At 37.6% G+C, this 20,791-nt stretch overlaps 1 protein-coding gene across 2 annotated transcripts in view; it reads right to left on the bottom strand.

Moving 5' to 3' along the window:
- Nucleotides 1-4,653: 4,653 nt before the first annotated feature.
- jhy (junctional cadherin complex regulator) overlaps nucleotides 4,654-20,791 on the bottom strand; it is an 82,553-nt gene continuing 66,415 nt past the window's right edge. For both annotated transcript variants that reach the window (XM_048615387.1, XM_020530724.2), the window contains exons 7-9: nucleotides 15,250-15,336; nucleotides 12,207-12,344; nucleotides 4,654-7,953 (exon numbers count right to left, since the gene is read on the bottom strand). In XM_048615387.1, coding sequence (XP_048471344.1) covers nucleotides 7,741-7,953; nucleotides 12,207-12,344; nucleotides 15,250-15,336 — 438 coding nt within the window. In that variant the 3' untranslated portion in view covers nucleotides 4,654-7,740. The remainder of the gene's footprint in view (nucleotides 7,954-12,206; nucleotides 12,345-15,249; nucleotides 15,337-20,791) is intronic.

Here is a 20,791-nt window from a genome sequence, read left to right as displayed (position 1 = left end):
GCAGATTTCTCATTAAATCAAAAGGTCCGGCATTTATTACCGCTCGCATCTGAGGCTAAACACTAAATACACACAGAGCATCAAAGGGTCCGTGATGGGTTAAATAGGGAATGCAATCTAATTAAAATATTACATATGAGTAAATAGCTCTTTGATATTCATCTAAAGGTTCCATTAAAGAAATAGGTGCTTCAGATTTGTATTATGGAGGGATTATCACTTTTAAGTGCAGGCAACAAGTTTGTGCCTAATCAGAACCGCTTCAAAGTGTCATCATTTTGTGACCCATTTGCAGAACCAGCCACGAATGAGAAAATATGTTGATACTTAGGTTGTGAAAGGCCATTTAATTCTGGCTCAATATAGCAGCAGGTGCATAAACCAGAGAAACCAAGGAAGAGAAATGAGACAGATAAAGAGAGGGGAAGTAACACCGCAGTTGTGAGAGTGGACGGAGTAGATATATAATAACGTCTGCATCTATTAATATTTCATTAATTTGAACTGTAACGACTGCTTTGCTTGAACCTGCACGTCATCAATAAAAATGCTTATTTCCCCATTTTGATAGCAATGCCGAACATCCTACCATTTCTGAATCACTTCTACACTCGGCTCCGTAGAAACGTTGGGGTGAGCGCCTCTGTATCTGCCCAGCAAATTGTGAATTTGTTTGGCTTACCTGCGAACTAACGTTAATTTTACCTGTGGAATGAAGGAATTGCCATTATGTTGCTGTTGGTCCGTCAGTTCTGACAGACTTTAAAGTTGTCAATTTTGAGCCCGAGAAGCCATAAATAATTGAAAGCCGAGGGAAGGCAATCTATTTTAACGCACAGACGTTGGGTCAAGTCATTACAAACACTAAAGCAACAGAAAAAAAAAACCTTAAAAGGATCCTTCTAAAGCTCTTACTCACAACAACATTAAACAGATTAATTTTAAGGGAAAAAAATAGCCAAATGGGGAAATGTGCGTCAAGGCTTGAACAGTGAAAAATAAATGTGCAGGAAAGATCATCTCATTAAAACAACACAATCATGTAAAGGGAAGGTATATCAATGAGGTGATCTTCTCCTCTTGCTTTGACACATTAATAACAACTTTTGATCTTGCATAGTGTTAGACTTAATATGGTTATATGGAAAAACAGGATGTCTATTAAAGATGATATTTAAAATATGCAAAATTACCTTCTTTGGGTTCTTACTGGGAACCAAATAAAAGCTCAGATCATAAAATTGCTCAATTAAATAACAACAGATTTAACATCTTTAATGCTGTACAACATCTGAAGGATGCATCATACAAGTCTTAACGCATAAGGTTTGAAAGAGCCAAATAAATCAAAACAGATGATCAGAACTAGCCAGAAGTAAATTTCAACAAGCATCTTAAAACAAGAAAAAGAGGTAGCGAGGCAGAAATAGGGAGTGAATTCCACAGGTTAGGGGGATGACTTAACTCGTTAATGGTAGGAGCCTGGGGAGTGTTGTCAAACAGTGAGACATAGGAGTGCAGATGCATTGTTCCTTGAAAGTGGTATAAGAGGTAGACAGGATGGTGAAGAAGGCATTTAAGCACACTTGCCTTCATCTGTCAGAGCATTGAGTATAGGAGTTAGCATGTCATGTTACAGGTGTACAAGGCATTGGTAAGACCACATTTGAAGTACTGTGTACACTTCTGGTCACCCTGCTGTAGGAAGTTTGTTACTAAACTGGAAAGGGTGCAAAACAAGATGTACAAGCATGTTCTGAACTGGAGGGTTTGAGTTATGAGAGGCTGGATAGGCTGGGACTTCTTTCCCTGGAGGGGTGATCTTATAGATGTTTATAAAATCATGAGAGGCATAGATTAGTTGAAGAACCAAAGTCTTTTCCCCAGGGTAGGGGAGTCAGCTGCATGGAGAGGAAAGGTTTAGAGAGATATGGGTGAAACACAGGCAAATGGTTCAGTTTTGGAAACCTGATCAGCATGGGCAAGTTGGTCCAGGGTCTGTTTCCATGCTGTATGACTCCATATTGGGCCTTGGTAATGAAATGGCAGGCTATCAATGATGGAATAATTAAAATTGGTTATGGTAAAGAGGTGAGATTTAGAGGATTGCTATTATGTTCAAAAGCTGCAGAGGTAAAGGAGGTTACAGGGGATGGGAGTGATGAGGTGTTGTATTAATTCATTCATGGGATGTAACTTTTGCTGGCTAGACCAACATTTATTTCCCATTCCTAGTTCGGCTTTGAGATTGTGGTGGTGAACTGCTTTCTTGAATACCCGCCGTCCATTTGGTGTCGGTATTGTCACAACATGGTTTTGGGAGAGAGTTCCAGGATTTTGAGCCAGAAAACACTGGCAAAATATTTCAAAATCAGAATGCTGAGTGGCTTGGGTGGATGGGAACTTATAGGTGGTGGTGTTCCCATATATCTGTCCTTTCAGATGTTGTTGTGTGTTTGCAAGGTACTGCCCAATGAGCTTTGGTGAACTTCTGCAGTATATTTTGTAGATAGTACACACTGCTGCTACTGAGCATCAGTGATCAAGGGAGTGGATGTGGTGCTGACCAAGTGGCTGTTGTATTCTGGATGGTGTCAAGTTTTTTAAATGTTGTTGGAGTTGCACTTATCTACCTAAGTGCGGAGCATTCCATCACACTCCCGACTTGGCACTGTAAATGGTGGACAGGCTTTGGAGACCCAGATGAATTACCTGCTGCAGGAATCCCAGCCTCTGACCTGCTTGTGGAGCCACAGTATTTATATGGTTTTTCCAGTTCAGTTTCTTGTCAATGATAACCCTCAGATGTTGATAGTGGGGTTTGAAAAACAGTAATGCCATTGAATGTCAAGGAGTGCTGGTTAGATTCTTTCTTGTTGGAGATGGTCATTATCTGGTGCAAATGTTAGTTGCTACTTGTCAGCCCAAGTCTGGATATTGCTCAGACCTTAGTGCACTTTACATAGAATGCTTCAGTATCTGTGGAATCATGAATGGTGCTGTATATTATGCAATTAGCAGCAAACCTCTCCACTTCTGACATGATGATGGAAGGAAAGCCACTGATTAAGTAGCTGAAAATTGTCCAGTCTAGGATACTATCATGAGGAACTCTTGCAGAGATGTCTTGGAACTGAGGTGACTGATATCTATCAACCACAACCAACTTCCTTTTTGCTCAGTATGACTGTAGTCAGCAGAGTTCCTCCCCCACCCCCATTCCTATTGACTCCAGTTTTGTTAGAGCTCCTTGATTCTACATTTAGTCACATGTGGCGAGGGAGAGATTTGAAAATAAAGATCAGAATTTTCAAATGGCAGCATTGCTTGGCCAGGAGCTATCACATGTTCGGATGAGAATGGAGGCTATTGGTTAATTAGACTGAAGGAGAGTTAGGACATGAGCGGCAGAGTTTTGAATGATTTCAAACTCATGGAAGATGAGAATTCAGTTAGGCGTGCATTGGAATTGTCCAGAAGTTAAAAAAAAATAAATGTTTTATCATGATATGAGCTGAGGCAGGGGCAGGTTTTGGTGATGTCAAGAGCTCAAAATAAGTATTCATGGTGATGGTGTGGACATGTGGTTAGAAGCTCAATTCAGAGTCAAATATTGTGCAAACGTTTTGAACAGACTAGTTCAGTCTCAGACATATTGTGAAGAAGGATCAGGTCAATGACTAAGGAACACAAATTGTGGAGGGGACCAAAGGCTTTATATCTTCCCAACAGTTAGGTGGAGAAAATTTCTGCTCATCCAGTACTGAACGTTAGACAAATGGTCAGATAATTCAGAGAAAGTGGAGCAGATGAGAGAGGATTGGTAAGATTGAGCTGGGTGTTTTCAGCATAGTGTACATGTACCTCAATTCAACATTAAGCTTGGAATCCTTTCCAAGCAACTATAGAATGATTGGTGCAGGCATTGGAAAAGTACCATTTTACAACAGAAGCTTATTGTTGATCAGTATAGACGACATTACACTGCACCAACACTACTATATCCAGTTAGGAGTTCATACTGATGATACTGGAAATCTGGAAAGACATATTTCCTGACAACTGACATTTATAAATTTAATTGAGTTGAGATCAATGTACTAAAAGATAACAGGTAACTGTTTTGAGTCCATGAGTGATGAAATACAAACATCTTCAATGGGCAATTTTTTTTAAACTGGTAATACTTTACAGCTGAGATTAGTGACAGCGAATTTTCTCAAAAGAATCAAGGAACAATTACAAGTTAAATGAAGAAAAAAATCAGTTGCTTCAACTTTACAACAAAAGGAAATCATAGGTTTACAATTTATAGAAATATGGATAAACTTGCAAGATATGGACTTTATTATCAAAACAAATATTACAGAATCAATGTAATAAAAAGTGAATATGATTTGTCATTCATTGTAAACCTACAAACCTCCTTATGGTTACTGTACCTTAAGGGGTCTTAAATCCTAATTCCTCTCAGCTCCTGTTGCTTCTGACTCTATTACAAATGCTTAATAGAATCAGCATGGAAATATCTTACAAATTACATTGCAAATCACATCATAATTTAATCAAAATTTATGTCATTTGCAGCAGTCTAAATGATTCACTATTAATAACAATATACTAAGAATCGGTTTGAAATTTGGCGCATTTTATTGTAATTACATCAATTTTACACAATGAGGGGACACACATTTTGATTACTGCATCATTATTTACAAGTAGCATGCACAAAATAAAATAAAAAATATATGAAAATATGCAATTACAAATGATCCATAAAAATATTTCTTCTAAATATTAGTCCTTCCTGGTGCACTTCAGATCTATTAAGCAGTGAGCAGGAAATAAATACATCCTCGGAAATGAATAAAATTAAAATTGAATTTAGTCAGTTCATTTAAAAGATTTTGTGGATCATTTTCAACAAGTGACTGGAAAGAAAGTTGGGAACACTGAAATTTCACATGTAAATTTTAAGAGAACTACATATCTAAAAATGCAAGATTGTTTTCATTGGACTTTCAATAACATTTGTCATCACAAGTTAGAAGTATTTTCTCACATGTATTTTGCATCAGAATCTGTTACTTTCATTCATTGTATAATGTGGAATACAAATGAATATCAGGGGACCACACCATAGTGGTCATGCTGAACCTCTCATGAAATGTGTGACCTTCCAATGGTTTGAATCAATGATGTTGTCTTTTTCCCATTATGAAGGCACATTTAAAAAAAAATCAAATATGAAATACCACAAAAATTCACGTGAAATTGAAATCATTGAACTGAAATGCTCTGGGTAAATTAACACACTTTTGAGGAATTATACTGGGATCCTTATGCTCCTTTGCATTGGGTGAGTTTATGTTTATGACTATATGTATGTTGAGTTCATAATCTCAGCTGGGCTGCTATGGACAAGACATTTGATGCTTGACTAAAAGTTGAAAGTAGAAAAGGAAAATAAAAAAGAATCAAAGTTGCATTCTTGTTTGTCTTAATGTTCAGTTTCAGAGTGGCACTAAAACAGTCTATGAATCACCTTCTGCATTCAATTTATAAAGATATGCATGGATAGCCAAAGAGGACAAAATACTTCAACAGTCTGGCATCTTGCAGATCAAGTGTATATTCTGTTGGAGATTGAACATTTCGAAATTAGACAGGATTTAATAATAGAAACTTAAAGACACATCCAAATGGCATTTAGTACATTTTTTTTACAGATTATACATATCACATGGCGTATAAAAACAGCTGATGCTTCATTTAATACATAATAGACAAGTAATATTCCTGTAAGTGCATATTGTATTATATATATTACATACCGATATTATGTGATCAACAAAGTAAAAAAAAATTTGTTCTGGTAGTATAGCCTCAGCTGTCCTGTAGATGTTGTCTGCTTACATCAGCCTCAATTATATTCCTCAATTTCTGACTGCTTAGAAAGGCAAAGGGAATAATTTTCAACTCAGGGAACTGATATATTTGAGCTATTCAGTAGGAAGCTGTGTATTACAAGAAACAATGTGATATATCAATTCAACTAGATGGTACATTTTAGCATCTTTTGGTAATAAATGAAATATTCTCAAAACATGTGCAACATAATAATGAGCGTCAGGAAGTCCTACAGCAGTAATCTGGTAACATTAAAGTCAGTTGGTTACCTCTGCACTGAACTAATTCAAACACTAGAGTTCAATATTATTGTTCACTATTTTTAATTAAAAACATAAGCAAAGCGCAAGTAAAAATTATATATTCAGGCATACGTTTTCATTAAAATTAGTAAATAAAGGAAAATAGATACCTGTACAGGCCTAGAAACAGAAAGAATAAATTTCAAGTTGACCTTCCACTTTAAAAATAAAATCAAATGGTAATAACAAACTTGCTGTTGTACATATGTGCTTTTCAAGAACAGGCAGAGTGGATGTCAGACACAATGTGCATTCTGATATCTCATTTAATGTTACCTGAGTTCAGTTGCTACTCAACAAATTGCTTTGCCTCCATCACTATTTGTTTGTGACATCTACTTGGTAGGCTTTGTCTCTATCAATATTAAGATCCATCACAAAGAAGATTATTATGCAGAGCACTCATCTAAATTAAACCGACAAAGTATTTTAAATAATCATCTGGGGTAATTTACTTTATATAGAAGCTCCTCGCCATATTTAGGGGTTTTTTGTAGTACATTATAGATTTGTAAAATCATGCAGCACAGGTAAAGGCCATTTGGTCCACCATTTATGGTCTGGCTCTTTAAAAGAGGCATTCAATTAGTTCCACTCCTTTAATCGTGTACCCAAACCCTAGAAATTTCTAATTTCTAATTAATAAATATTAATAGATTTTTTGTACACATTTTAATTGTAGTTGGCAAAATTACATGACGTGTCCTTTTCAGAGACTCTTAAACACAATGCCAGATAAGAAATACTGTGCAATGGCTTCAATAATTCTCATCCTGTTGTCTAATGAAATCAAACCTTGAGGCTGATGATAATGTAAAGCCATGATAACCTCTGTCTTTGAGTTCTTAATGTTGCCTTTAAAATTATTTTTTAAATGGGGTTGTAAAAGAACTCTTAGTCTCAAAGATACATGCTAAGCCATTACTGAAAGTACAAAATCATTTGTAAAGGTATATGAATTTTAGAATATTTATACATTTAATTCACAATCAATTGGACTAAGCCCTCAATATTGAGAATTCCCAATATTTCTTCAATATTGAATAGACTTTTGGACCTTAAATAGTTTCCTTAGATACCACACTTATATACAGAGTCTGCCTCTCAAATGGACAGTTTACTTATATGGAGCTACAAGATTGCAGAATACAAGCATCAGTTTAATTCTGGTGAGAAAGAAAGCTTCAAAAATAAGAATCCAAAAAAAAATTAAGTTAAATTTGAATGACCCTCTAAGTCCATTCAATTAAAACCTAATAATGAAGATCAATTATTATCCCTCCTGTAAATAGTTTGAAATCCTGAAAAGACAAACTGCAAAATATTTTACAAATAATTTTGCACTACTTTCTCAATCACAACTGCTGTGAGCACATCATTTACTAAATTTCAACAGTGAAATCATGTATGTCATGACAATATGTAATTGTTTTATAAATTATACAATGTATAGCATACTATTAAAAGTTTCTCTTGTTTGATTCATGCAATGACTGACGTTCCACTTGAAATACAAATTTGCTTATCATCAGCTCACATGCATTGCTGTGAATCCTGCCACAATTTGCTTCTCCTTTTCATGTCGCTGCTGTAGCATCGCAAGAAGACTATTGTGGGAGGGGTCCAGTTGTACATATTGACCATGTTCAGGGAACTCACCCCTTTCCGATCTCTCATTAGCATCCCCAGGTTTAGCTGCAAGTGGCTTTGGTTTCTGGATGTTTCTAGCATATTCCAACGCCTAGGGTAGTGCAAAGAGAAACACGACAAGTTTTATCTAAATGTATAGTTGATTCATTGTATTTTGGATGCAAAACAGAGTTTTACAATTGGTATCATTTACTGTAATGATCAATTTTCAAAGATGACTTTTTTTAAAATTGATTTCTGAGACTTGGCATGGCCTGGAGATGGCAGAAGAAAGACAACTGTTACATCCATGGAAGCATCTTCCAAACACGTTGTCAAGCAACACTGCTAATTACTAGTATCCTTACAGCATCTATATCATGATGCCTGAAATGCGGACTCCGACCACAACAGTTGTAGAAATAAATTCATTTTGCAATATATTTTGCTATTTTTCGTTGAAACCTTTCTTTAATTGTGAAGTGAAATGGAAATACTACAGGCTCTCTTTACAAGAACGTTTTATTATCCAAACTGAAGTGCAGAATAGATTTTCAGCTGGAATTTGGAAAGTTAGCAAAAATTTACTGCAGAGAGATTAAAATCATAATAAGTTGGTGGAACGTGCGTGGAGGAAGCAGCCTCAATAACTTTCAAACTTGAAAGATAGCAAATTTCAGGACTGTGAGGAAAGAGTCAGGAAATGGAACTAATGGAGAAAGAAAATATGGTAGGTTCTGGAAATCTGACATAAAAACAGAAAATGCAAGAACTCAGCAGTCAGACAGTAGCTGCTTAAAGAAACACAGTAAACACTTAAGGTCCCTGACCATTCATCAGAACCCCACTGATTATTTACAGCATTTTCTACTTTTATTTAAGGGAGTTAGATTAACTGGCTACCTCTTCCAAAGAACCAGAACAGTTGGTTACCGAGTTTTTTCCATATTATAAGATTCTAAAATTCAAGATGATGTCTAGAAAGCACATTAATTTGCTAGACAATTAGATTTGTCTGTAGGTCTAATTATATATCATTCTCACAGTAATAAGTCACATGGTTTAGAGGTTAAAACAGACATGCAAGACAACACAAGGTAAAATATAATAAAATGGGTAACAGAATTATTAAAACTAGGACAGCTTTTGAAATTCCCTTCTCAGTTAGATTTTATACATTTCCAGAGACGATCGGTTCAAAACCTAGCCCTACATAATAAAAACAAAAAATGCTGGAGAAACTCAGCAGGTCTATCAGCATTTGTGGAGACAGGAACATAGCTAATGTTTCAAATCTGATTTGACTTTTCTGAAGAATCCCGAGGCCTTCATAATATTTTGCAAATAATACATTATTCAATTGATCCTAAAACAGGTGTTAGAGTCACAGTGTGTAATTATTCCACAGATGTTCAATGCATTGTAGGCAGCATGCCAACTTGGAGATGGTGGTGGTGTGACAATGATAAACTATCTCCTGTTACCCTGTTTGCATAGTTGACTGCACCATCCTCCGCTGCTCCACCATTGCCCAAATGCCTGTAACTGAATTCACCTGTTTCCATTTTTATCTGTCCAGTCACAGCCAGAGAATCACTTGCAATGGTTTCTCTCCCACTACCATACAATTATTTCTGGCATTTCCCAAAGACCTATCCTTGGTCTCCACCTACCCATGTGCATGATACTCCTCAGTGATGTCATATGAAAACACGGCATATGTATTCTCCTAGCAGCGCTCTACATCATCACCATTTCTTTGGACCCGTTCACAGTTTAAATTGGCAAACCATTTATCTGACATCCACTGCTGGATGAGAAGAAATTTCCTACAAGTAAATGCTGGAAAGACTGGAGCCATTTTCTTCAGTCCCCTTGACATCCATAGTCTATCCTGTTAACTGTCTTAAAGTTGAACCAGACTGATCATAATCTTGATGTTATGTTTGAACCTGATATAAGATTTTGAATACAGACGTGTGCCGTCTCTAAGACTGTTTATTTCCACCACTGTAATATTAGCCAACTATGTCTCTGCCTCAGCTCACCTATTCGTAAAATATTCAGCCATGTCCTTGTTACCTTGTGTTGAATATTCTGACTCACATCTGGGTGGTCTTCAGTGTAAGCATGAGGTCATCCAAAACTTGCTATCCATATTTAATTTGCACCAGTTTTCCTGTCATCAATGGGATTGCTGGCTTACACTAAGCTCTAAGTTCAGGAAAGTCTCAATTTTAAAGCCCTCATCCATGTAACAAAATAAATCCGTGGTTTAATCCCTTCCTATCTCTGTAATCTCCTCCAACCCTGCAACCCTATGAGACATTTGCACTCTTACAATTCTGGATAGTCACATTACCTACAAAACTGCATAACACATACTGGGACATATACCTCTCTTTTGTAGGATAAGGTTGCATAAAACAGGAGGCAACAGAAGCTAACTTCAGTGCAGAAGTTCTTCAACATGTCCAGCTCCCATGAAGGAAACTGTGCTAACCTTTATTGGAACAGTCATTGCCGGGTTGCAACAGTCGGTGACAGGTCTGAAACCAGCAAACTTGACGGTATTCTCATACCCAATCTTCCTTGTCACATTGCTGGTGATTGACTTTGTTTAGCTATTGCTTTGCTCACCACACACAAAGGAAAAATACCTGGAATTTGTTCCTGTAACTGTTCTACCTCTTTAATTTCACTCAATCTTTCTGTAATCCGGGTGAAGCTACAATTTTCACTCCTACCAAATTATTATCCAGGAGTTAGTCAATCCTATCCATGAGTAATTTCTGAATATTCTCTAAAGTCACGACCTGACTACCTGCTTTGCATGAGCAATGCCCAGTTTTCCTTCAGTCTCTTCATTTGTTTTGACACATTTTTGAACATCCTTTACCTCAAATTTTGGTAGGGCATGTACAAATTTGAAAATCTCCTTTCTGGAATTTGAGTTAGGCTCAGGGGTTTCCTTGTGAGAACTTTTCTCTATATCCAAAGTCTTTTTTTTAATCTTCAGTCTTCTAAATGGTTCTCCTTTTTTCTCTGTTTCTCTTTCCTGGAATATTCATTAACATTTTTCTCAAGTTAAAATTTTTAAAACTTTCTATTTTCTTTTCCATCCTTTCCAATTTTACTGTTTATTTTCTCTGCTTTTGAAATTCCCTTTGTAACTGCTCTTCTGCATTAGAATTCCACAAACTCAACCGACTCAGGTATTTTCACCAGTCCCAAATGTTGTGCCAATGCTTCAGTTATCTGTGCCTTCTTACATTTTGTAGAAAATGAAATCTTCAAGTCCTTTGCCAATTCTATCAGTTTAGCCTTAGTTAATCCTGTAAACCAGTCAGGGATACCTTCTCCATCCGCAGGAAAGCTTGCTTCCAGTGCAATTTTGTTTAGCAATATGAGAAACCTGGTATCTGTCCTTATATTCTTTACCAATTATCATCATTCCACATCTTATTTCTCATTGACCACATGAAATATCCCAACAATGAGCCCATCACCCAATACTTTCTTCTGATTTACAATCTGCAGATAGGCATGAACCGACTAAACCTTTCCATATCACAAACGTACCCTCGTTATTTTCTGCTTTCAGATACCAAAGAAGTGCAATTAAGAAAGCAAATGGAGGAACAGCAAAAGAACAGGAATGATGGAGATGTACCAATATGGATTTCATGCTTGCAGTTACCAGCTTTGGTACCAATACTGCACTTAATAAGGCAGATAGCAAGAGGCAGATCTTTGCATAGTGAGACAATGAGCGCAAGTGGCCTTTAGATAGGACAAGGGGCAGAGATAATGCAGGTGTCAAATCATACATTAACTCTGTTATGGAGGAATTAAGTGAACATCTCCATGGGGTAGTGGCTGAAGCGTTGAGCTCCAAATGGCACCATGATGTCAAATCAGCATTTAATGGTGGTCATCTTCTGAGTCTGTTATGAACTGTCTGCCTTGCAAATTCCCACTGGCAATTCACTGCATGCCTAAGTTGATGCCCTTACCTAGATGTCATTTGGCAAAGTTCATCCAGAAGTGTGCATGTTTCTGGATGCCACTTTTGAGCACCAAAAGCACATGGGTGCAAATGATCTGACGTCTTGTCTATAGCATTAATCAAACAGAAATTCTCAGGACATTAAAAAAAATTGTCAGATGCAATGGCTTGGTATGTATTTTGAGATCCAGCTAACATAAATTAATAGCATTTTAGTGTTTTATGTGTTTTTATGACTTTTTTTTATCGCTACTTTAATTGCAAAGTATTATTTTCATAACACTGTTACCACAAATCAATTAACATACATTGTTATGAGGGTGATACAACATTGTTCGCTTTTCATTTTTACGTACCAATTTCCTCCGTGAAATTGTCTTGTTTTCAATGCCTGGATATGGTTTAAGCTGAGATGAGGATGATTTGGAGCCTGCTTTCATGTTCTGGCTTTTAACATGTGTTGCATATTCTTTTTGTCGTTTCATTTTCTCTGCCTGAAAAGACAAAGGCCCAAAACAAATATCAAATACAGAAGTGAAATGGAAAAATAAACTTGTCTTGGGCTGAAGGAAGAGCTGTGATAGCGATGGTGGATTGGGAAATGTTACTGAAAGGAATGACTGGATAGAAAATGGCAAACATTCAAAGTACGAATGCATGAACTACAAAAACTGTCTATTCCTGTTTGGTGTAAGTGTGCAAAGAGAACCGTGGCCAAACAATGGCTTAAGAGGGAAGTTAGAGATAGTATTAGATGCAAAAAAGACACATGTAAATTGGCAAGAAAAGACAATACACTTGAGGACTGGAAGCAGATTAGAAGACAGCAAAGAAGGACCAAGGGATTAATTAAGAAGGGGAAAATAAATTTGACAGGAAGTTTGCAGGGAATGTAAGAACTATAACAGGTTCTATGACTATGCTAAGGGAAAAAGATTGAAAAATATACGTCCATTACAGTCAGAAAAGGTAGAATTTATAATGGGAAACAAGAAAAGGCTGATGAACCAAGTTTCTACTTCACTTCTATCTTCACAAGGGAGGACATGAATAACATACCATAAATCATGGGGAGCACCAGGTTTAATGAGCAGGAGGAACTGAAGCAAATCTGTACTCGTAGAGAAATGGTGTTGGAGAAATTGATGGGATTGAAGACTGATATATCCCCAGGACCTAATAACTTACATCGTAGAGTACTTAAGGAAGTGGCCCTAGAAATAGTGAATGTATTGATGGTCATCTTCCAAGATTATTTAGACTCTGGAACAATTTCTACAGATTGGAGGGGATCTAACGTAACCCCACTATTTAAAAAGTGAATTAGAGAGAAAGCAGGGAATGATAGACCAGTGTGTCTGATGTCAGTGGCAGGGAAGATGCTAGAGTCCACTATCAAGGATTTTGTTGCAGAGCACATAGAGAACAGTGGCAGAATCAGACAGTCAGCATGGATGTACAAAAGGGAAATCATTCTTGACAAATCTACTAGAATTCTTCGAGGATGTAACCAGTAGACTTGATCAGGAGGAGCCAGTGGATGTGGTTTATTTGAACTTTCAGAAAGCTTTCCACAAAGTCCCACCTAAGAGATCAATGTGTGAAATTAAAGCACATGTGATTGGGTGTAGTGTTTTCAGACAGACATAAAATTGGTTAACAGACAGGAAACAAAGAGTATGAATAAATGTGTCTTTTTTTTGAATGAGAGATAGTGACTAGTGAGGTACCACTGGGATTGGTAATAGGATACATGTTAATATATATGTGTTAATGATTTAGATAAGGGAACTAAATGTAATAGCTCCAAATTTACAGATAACACAAAACTGGGTGGAAGGATGAACTGTGAGGAGAATGCAGAGATGTTGCAGAGTGATTTAGTCAGGCTGACGAGTGCGCAAATGCACAGCAGATGTAGTATAATATGGATCAAATGTGAGGTTATACACTTCGGTAGAAAAAATAGGAAGGCTTATTATTTGGATGGCTGTAAATTGAGAGAAGGGAATGTTCAATGACACCGGGGTGGCCTCATGCACCAACTGCTGAAAGTAATAGCGTAGGTGCAGCAAGCAGTAAAACCGGCAAACTGTATGTTGGCCTTCATTGCGAGAGGATTCGAGTACAGGAACAAGGATGTCTTGCTGCAAATATACAGGACATTGTGAAGCTACACCTAGATTGTGTGCAGTTTTGGTCTCCTTATTTGAGGAAGGCTGTTCTTGTGTAGAAGGAGTGCAGTGAAGGTTTACCGTATCAATTTTGGAATGGCAGGACTGACGTATGATGCGAAATTGAGTCAGTTGGATTGTATTGACTGGAGATTAGAAGAATTACAGGGGGTCTCATAGAAAGCCGTAGAATTCTCATAGGACTAGACAGATTAGATGCTGGAAGGATGTTCCCGATGGTGGGGGAGTCCTGAATCATAGTTAAGGATCAGGTGTAAATGCTAAGGACCAAACAAGGTGTAATTTCTTCACCCAGAGAGTGGTGAACCTGTGGAATTCACAAGGGAAACTGGTTGAGGCCAAAACATTATGTACTTTCAAGAAGGCAGTAGATATAGCTATAAGAAGGTAGCTCTTGTGGCTAAAAGAGATCGAAGGAAAAGGTTGGGGGGGGGGGGGGGGGGGGGGGATAGGGGAAGGGCAGGATTAGAGTCTTGCGCTCAATGATCAGTCATGATGATATTGAATGGCAGAGAGGATCAAGTGGTTGAATGGCCTACTCCTGCTTCAACCTTCTATGTTTCTATGGGAGACACAAAGGCTGTGTTGTCACTTTTCCATTTTCAATATTTGCAATTTGTTCCTGACATTGTGTTTTGTACAATATGCCCAGCATTACCAGAGAAACCAGATATCATGTTATTCTACATAACATCATGGAGAGGATTGATGCAAGACCACATTCCCATCCAAACCTAGCAGGAATCACAGCCTGGACTCTGAATTTGAGGGACAGCAGGAAGTCAACCAATGGTATCTAACAGAAAAATTTGCCAACATAAGAGGGTTCCAGAAACAGAAACATCTTATAATGGGAAAGATCTAGGGAAGAGGGGCCTGAGGTTTCCTTGTGAGGCCTTTAGGAACACACCTACTTCTCCAAGCACACAAGGAGACTAAAACAAAGCACAAATATGGCTGGACCTTCTCTGTCCCTGGCTGTTGTTCCCAGTAGGTTTACTGTTAGGAAAAGCACCTCTGGTTTCCTGCTCAGGCTACAAGTTAAGATGGAAGTTTTAACACAATTACATTATTAGTCCTCCATATTTGAAGAGGAGTTGGAAATCTCCAGATTACAGTAAGAAATGTTTGGATAACTTCCTGCTCCATTTCAACTAACCCCCTGACCTATCTCAATATGCACACAAACGCTGAAAGCACTTGCCTTTTCTTGAGTAGACTTATAGTCTGGTCCCAAACCTCCAAGTTTCACATCCTGTTTTAGACTCTTATAATCTCTCAATGTGTAAGGCTAAATAGGAAAAAAAATGACATAAAAATCAATAAAGTTTACTTAACTTTATTATATGCTAGCTTATATGCTGTAAAGGTTGCATTTAAAGTTGCAGAGATTGAAAAATAGACAGTGAACAAAAAATGAAAGACAGAAAGTGCTGAAAAACCTCAGCAGGTCTGGCAGTATCTGTGGAGGACCAGAGTTAATATTTTGAGTCCAACATGACACTTCTTTGGGACTGAAGAGGGGGACAAGTGATGGATGTTATACTGTAGAGAAAGTGGGGAATAGCAAGTGGAACAGAAGGAAGGTCAGGGAAGATTAGTGGGCAAGGGAGGTTAGAGATAAGAACAAAAGGCAAAGGTAGTAATAGTAATGTTTGTAGCAAAGTGAGATAGGTCCAGTGTAGGTGCTAATAACAGGATATAGACCAGCTCTCTCTTCAGTTTTGAATTAGCCATATTTGGCTTAAAATATTATAGAATCGCTACAGTGCGGAAGCATGCCATTCAGCTCAATGAGTCCACCGCAACTCTCTGAACAGCATTCCACTCAGACCCACCCCATCCCTGTAACCCTGCATTTCTCCAAAGCTAATCCACCTCGTCTGCACACCTTTGGTCTAAATCAGAAGCCACAGAACACAAGGTTATAGTCCAACAGGTTTATTTGAAATCACAAGCTTTTGGAGTGCTGCTCCTTTGACAGGTAAAGACACTCCAGTCTAACACTGGCACCTCCACATCATGGCCACCTTTGGAATGTGGGACGAAATTGGAGCAAGCGGAAGAAATCCACACACACACAGACAGTGCAAACTCCACACAGACAGTCACCCAAGAGTGGAATTGAACCCGGGTCCCTGGTGCTACAAGGCATTAGCGCTAACCACTGAGCCACTATGTCATTAAGTCTGTTTATCTCCACAGATGCTGCCAGAGCTGCAGAAAGTTTCCCAGCACTTTTATTTCACATTTCCTGCATCCACAGCATTTTGGTTTTATTTTAATGACTACAGAAATAATTATTTGACATTTCCACTTGTTTCTCATTCGCCATAAACGACATACATAATTAAAATATAATTCAAGAATGCATGCCCCCAAAGTTATTTCTGTCATAGCATCCCTAAAGTGTGGAAACAGGCCCTTCGGCCCAACAAGTCCACACCGAACCTCAGAGTATCCCACCTAATCCACACATCCCTGAACACTACGGGAAATTTAGCATGGCCAATCCACCTAACCTGCACGTCTTTGGACTGTGGGAGGAAACTGGAGCACCTGGAGGAAACCCACGCAGATACAGGGAAAACGTGCAAACTCCACACAGACAGTTGCCCGAGGCTGGAATCAAACCCAGGTCCCTGGTGCTGTGAGGCAGCAGTGCTAACCACTGAGCCACCGTGCCACCCCATCTAGGTAAGGCACAGCTATCTGGAACTGTTCTCCACTCTATGCCATCAAGACTACACCAGGGAAATGACGAAAGTTGACCCAACTGTGGTTGTGTGATAAAAAAAATAGCTTAACCTATCTATGCTTCCAGATTAGCAAAGGGCACAATGACGCTGATTGTGGTACATTTCACCTTGCTGATTACTTGTGAATAACTAGAAATTACAGTTATATAGCACCTTAGTGGTGGAAAGTACTTCACAAAGTAGAAAAAAGTTGAAACAACAACTTGAATTTTGAAAAATTTTTAAATGTGAAGAGAGAAATAGGGGATATTAGGGTAGGATTAAGGCTCCAGTAGCTGAATCTTATGCTACTAGTGGCAGGATAAAGACAAGGTAAATTTCTTAAAATTTTTGAGTTGGAAATCAATATTGTGGGAAGGCCTATCGTACAGGAGAAATTTGCAAATTAAAGTGTGGTGGGACTGTGGAGGGATTTTAAGAAAGTGACATATTGGGATTTACCTAAAATTTTATTCATGCTTGAAACAAATGAACTAGCCTTATGATTTCTTTTATACAAAGGTAAGGATTTTGCTTATAGTATAAATATGGTGAAGCAAACATATCCTTTATTATGTAGATTACTATAATCTACCAATGAAATCTGAGAAACCATTAATTCCTCAAGAATTGAGGGGGAAAAATGTCCTGTTACTGGGCTATAAAACACATTGCCTGTCTAATTATTAACTCTACTTTGGGCCTAGAGTTTGCTGAAGAGGGCAACTTATGCCAGCACTATAGGCAGTGGATCTTTTGGCTCGTGGTGCTTTCGGAAAACCAGAGGAGACACAGACAGTATGTAAAACATGGATGCTTTCAACCAGAATAAAGGGTTACTCAGGAATAATAAAATATTTTCAGCTTTTGTACACATCATGGAGTCACCTCGACAATAAAAAAAAGTAACAATCCACGAAACAGGAATTATTGATTATGCTTGAATGTGGTAGAGAGATTTAGCATCTGGACCAGATAGCATTAGATTCTAAAGATTCCCCCCTAAATTATTGCAAATCAAGAGTGGATATTATGAAATTTAGGCACAAGAACATTTGTAGAAATTGCTTTTGCTGTCATCAGAAGAGTTTCAAAGATGTTTTGATTGAAAATTTCAAGATTGTGAAGCGATTGAGAACACTAATTCTAGGAAACTGCTCACTATGGTGAAGAATTCAACTTCACACAGAAAATCAAAAATTCAGATGAGAAGGTCACAAATAAACAGTGAAGTTAGACTGAGGGAAATCAAAATAAACTTCTTCATGCTGACCATAACAGAACAATACGCAATTTGTAGAAAAAAACACGGCATATATGAGTTAAAGAGGCCAACAGACACAGACTTGTTCAGATGTGATAACGGTTTTGGTCAGAAAATGAGGTCCATTTTTTAATTGTGTCACATCTGTGGGTAAATTTTAAATGTCAGTTTGACTGAAGTAGCAACATCATTTTTCTGCTTAGAGTGTAAGGACTGAGCCTAGTGAAAATGGTAGTAGTGCAGACCACAGCTTCTTGTACAATGTGCGTCAGAACCTCTTCCACCCACACTTACACAATTTACTGACAAGATTATCACATTTTGTTTGGTGACCAAATACCTCAGAGGCACAGTCTGACAAAATTAGCAAACACAAAGGGAAACAATTATTACAGCACTAGGAGGAATGGACGAATCAGACAGATTTGTTCAATAGTCAGTGACTAATCCTTAAAACCAGTCTGCAGGGCAGTCAGCTGGCAATACACAAAATGCACAGCATAGAACTACAAAACTATTACTTATGTTTACAATGTCTGTGTTGAAGCTTTAAGTTAACTTTTAAGTGTGTGTTTGGTCATGGTTCTGCGAATCTTTAACTCTACCAGTTACTTCACTGACAATTTCCAATGTTCAAGCTGCATCATGAAATTCTTCCCTGACAGTAAACAGAAAATACTAAAGTCTTAATTGCCATTCTAGATAAAAAGGATGTTGATCCATCTAAATCTCGGTTAACATCAGTTCAGTAACTCTGAGCTCTCGTGTCAGTGTCACTTCAAACTATAGAATAAGTAGATCTTTAATTCCTTTTAATGTAAACAGATTATTTATATGACAAAAGTATACTTACCTTGTTTAAAACACCAAAGGAAAAAGGAATCCATCAACTTCATTTATTAACAAAATAGCTGCATGTTCAGGCTCCTGCCACTGATAGGATTTGACAGTGCACTCAAATCACTACTAAAAACTATTACAAAGCAATAATCTGACTGAAGGGTTCAGACTACACCATGAACTGTGAGAGCAAAGCTTGAATGTTTATAATTGCTAACGGAATCAGATTACACGTCTACAAATCACTTGGATGCCTGGCTACATCTATCATCTCAGGGAAACAGGCATTGCAGAGATTGTGCTCTCACATGCAAAACTTAGAATTAGAAGCATGCATAAAAACATAACATTTGATAACTATTTTGCTAAAACTACATGAAGTTCAATTATAATTTTAATTGAATAAGATCACTAAAAGTTAACTAATTTATAAAAAAGGGTGTATGATTTTATCTTTTACAGTCAGTTGAATCATGGTACAATTCAATTTTATTTTAATACAAAAGTAGAATTAAGATTTTATGTCTTGAAATAACATTTACAAAGTAATTTCGAGGGGCAGTGTAGGATAGTATTGGTCCTAATGGGGGTCTGATTTTTGTCTACCACCCTATTTATGCCTGTAACAGGAGTAGACTGATATTATGACATAAACTTTTAGATTTATACATATTTTTAACATAAGTTATCATAAATTTGGGTTTTTGGTTTTTGCGTTAGCAACATTTAGCTTTTCTGTATATCCGAAGTTAATTATTAACTTGTAAATATTTTTGTAGACATGGTGATTTTTTCAAAAACAGTTTGTGAGGCCTAGGTTTAGAATGAATAGGTTTTGTGCATCACTAATGGATTTTTGTATACTTTAGGTTGTTTTGCAACCCAGTAAGGTAAATAATGGGGTTACAAGGTTTGTTAGAGATTTCTGGAACTTGTTTATTTTAAGCATAAGGGAAGCTCACATAACTTAGAGACACACAGATTTCTTTTAGTTTTACTTTAGAGTTTTGAGCATACCTGTAAAGTCCTTGGATGAAACTGGCTCTATAGGTCAGTGCTCCTGAGAACGGAAGGATATAGTGAAGAGTTAGTGTTAGTCTCAGATCTTGGGATAAAACCCTGAAGAGGTTACTTAAAACTGTGTAAGTTTAATCTCAGGTTTTAAATAGCTCCAGGAAGCAGCTATCTACAGTTTCAATCTGTAAATTAAAGTCACAAGTGGCCTAAACCTACCAAAGTATTTGAGACAAGGTCTCTGATGTGTGTACTGCACAAATGATGTTTTCTGGCATTGTGCAAGATACGTTTTGGGGTACTGTACCAGGGGTTTGTTTTGGGTACTACACAAAAAAGCTGCTCCTTTTCTTTTCAATTTATAGAAGTGTGCTAATGGATTTATATTTTCACAGTGTGTTTAAAAATCTTTGAATTTGTGTTTTCAGCAGATAGTTTTGTTTATTCCATTTTATCTTCCTTTCTTTTGATATTGTTAATGGAAAGGAAGGGGGGTAGGGGGTAGGAGATGGCCTAGTAGTATTATCGCTAGACTATTAATCCAGAAACCCAGCTGATGTTCTGGGGACCTGGGTTTGAATCCCACCACGGCAGATGGTGGAATTGGAATTCAAATAAAAAAGTCTGGAATTAAGAATCTAATGATCACCATGAAATCATTGCTGATTGTCGGGAAAAACCCATCTAGTTCACTAACATCCTTCAGGGGAGGAAATCTGCCACCCTCACCTGGTCTGGCCTACATGTGACTCCAGAACCACAGCAATGTGGTTGGCTCTCAACTGCCCTCTGAAATGACAAGGTGCAGAGCTGGATGAACACAGCAGCCCAAGCAGCATCATAGGAGCAGTAACGCTGACGTTTCGGGCCTAGACCCTACATCCAGGTAC

This window comes from Rhincodon typus, chromosome 32 (assembly GCF_021869965.1).
Source record: "Rhincodon typus isolate 14 chromosome 32, sRhiTyp1.1, whole genome shotgun sequence".
Taxonomy (NCBI): domain Eukaryota; kingdom Metazoa; phylum Chordata; class Chondrichthyes; order Orectolobiformes; family Rhincodontidae; genus Rhincodon; species Rhincodon typus.
This window is presented reverse-complemented; position numbering and strand designations above follow the sequence as displayed.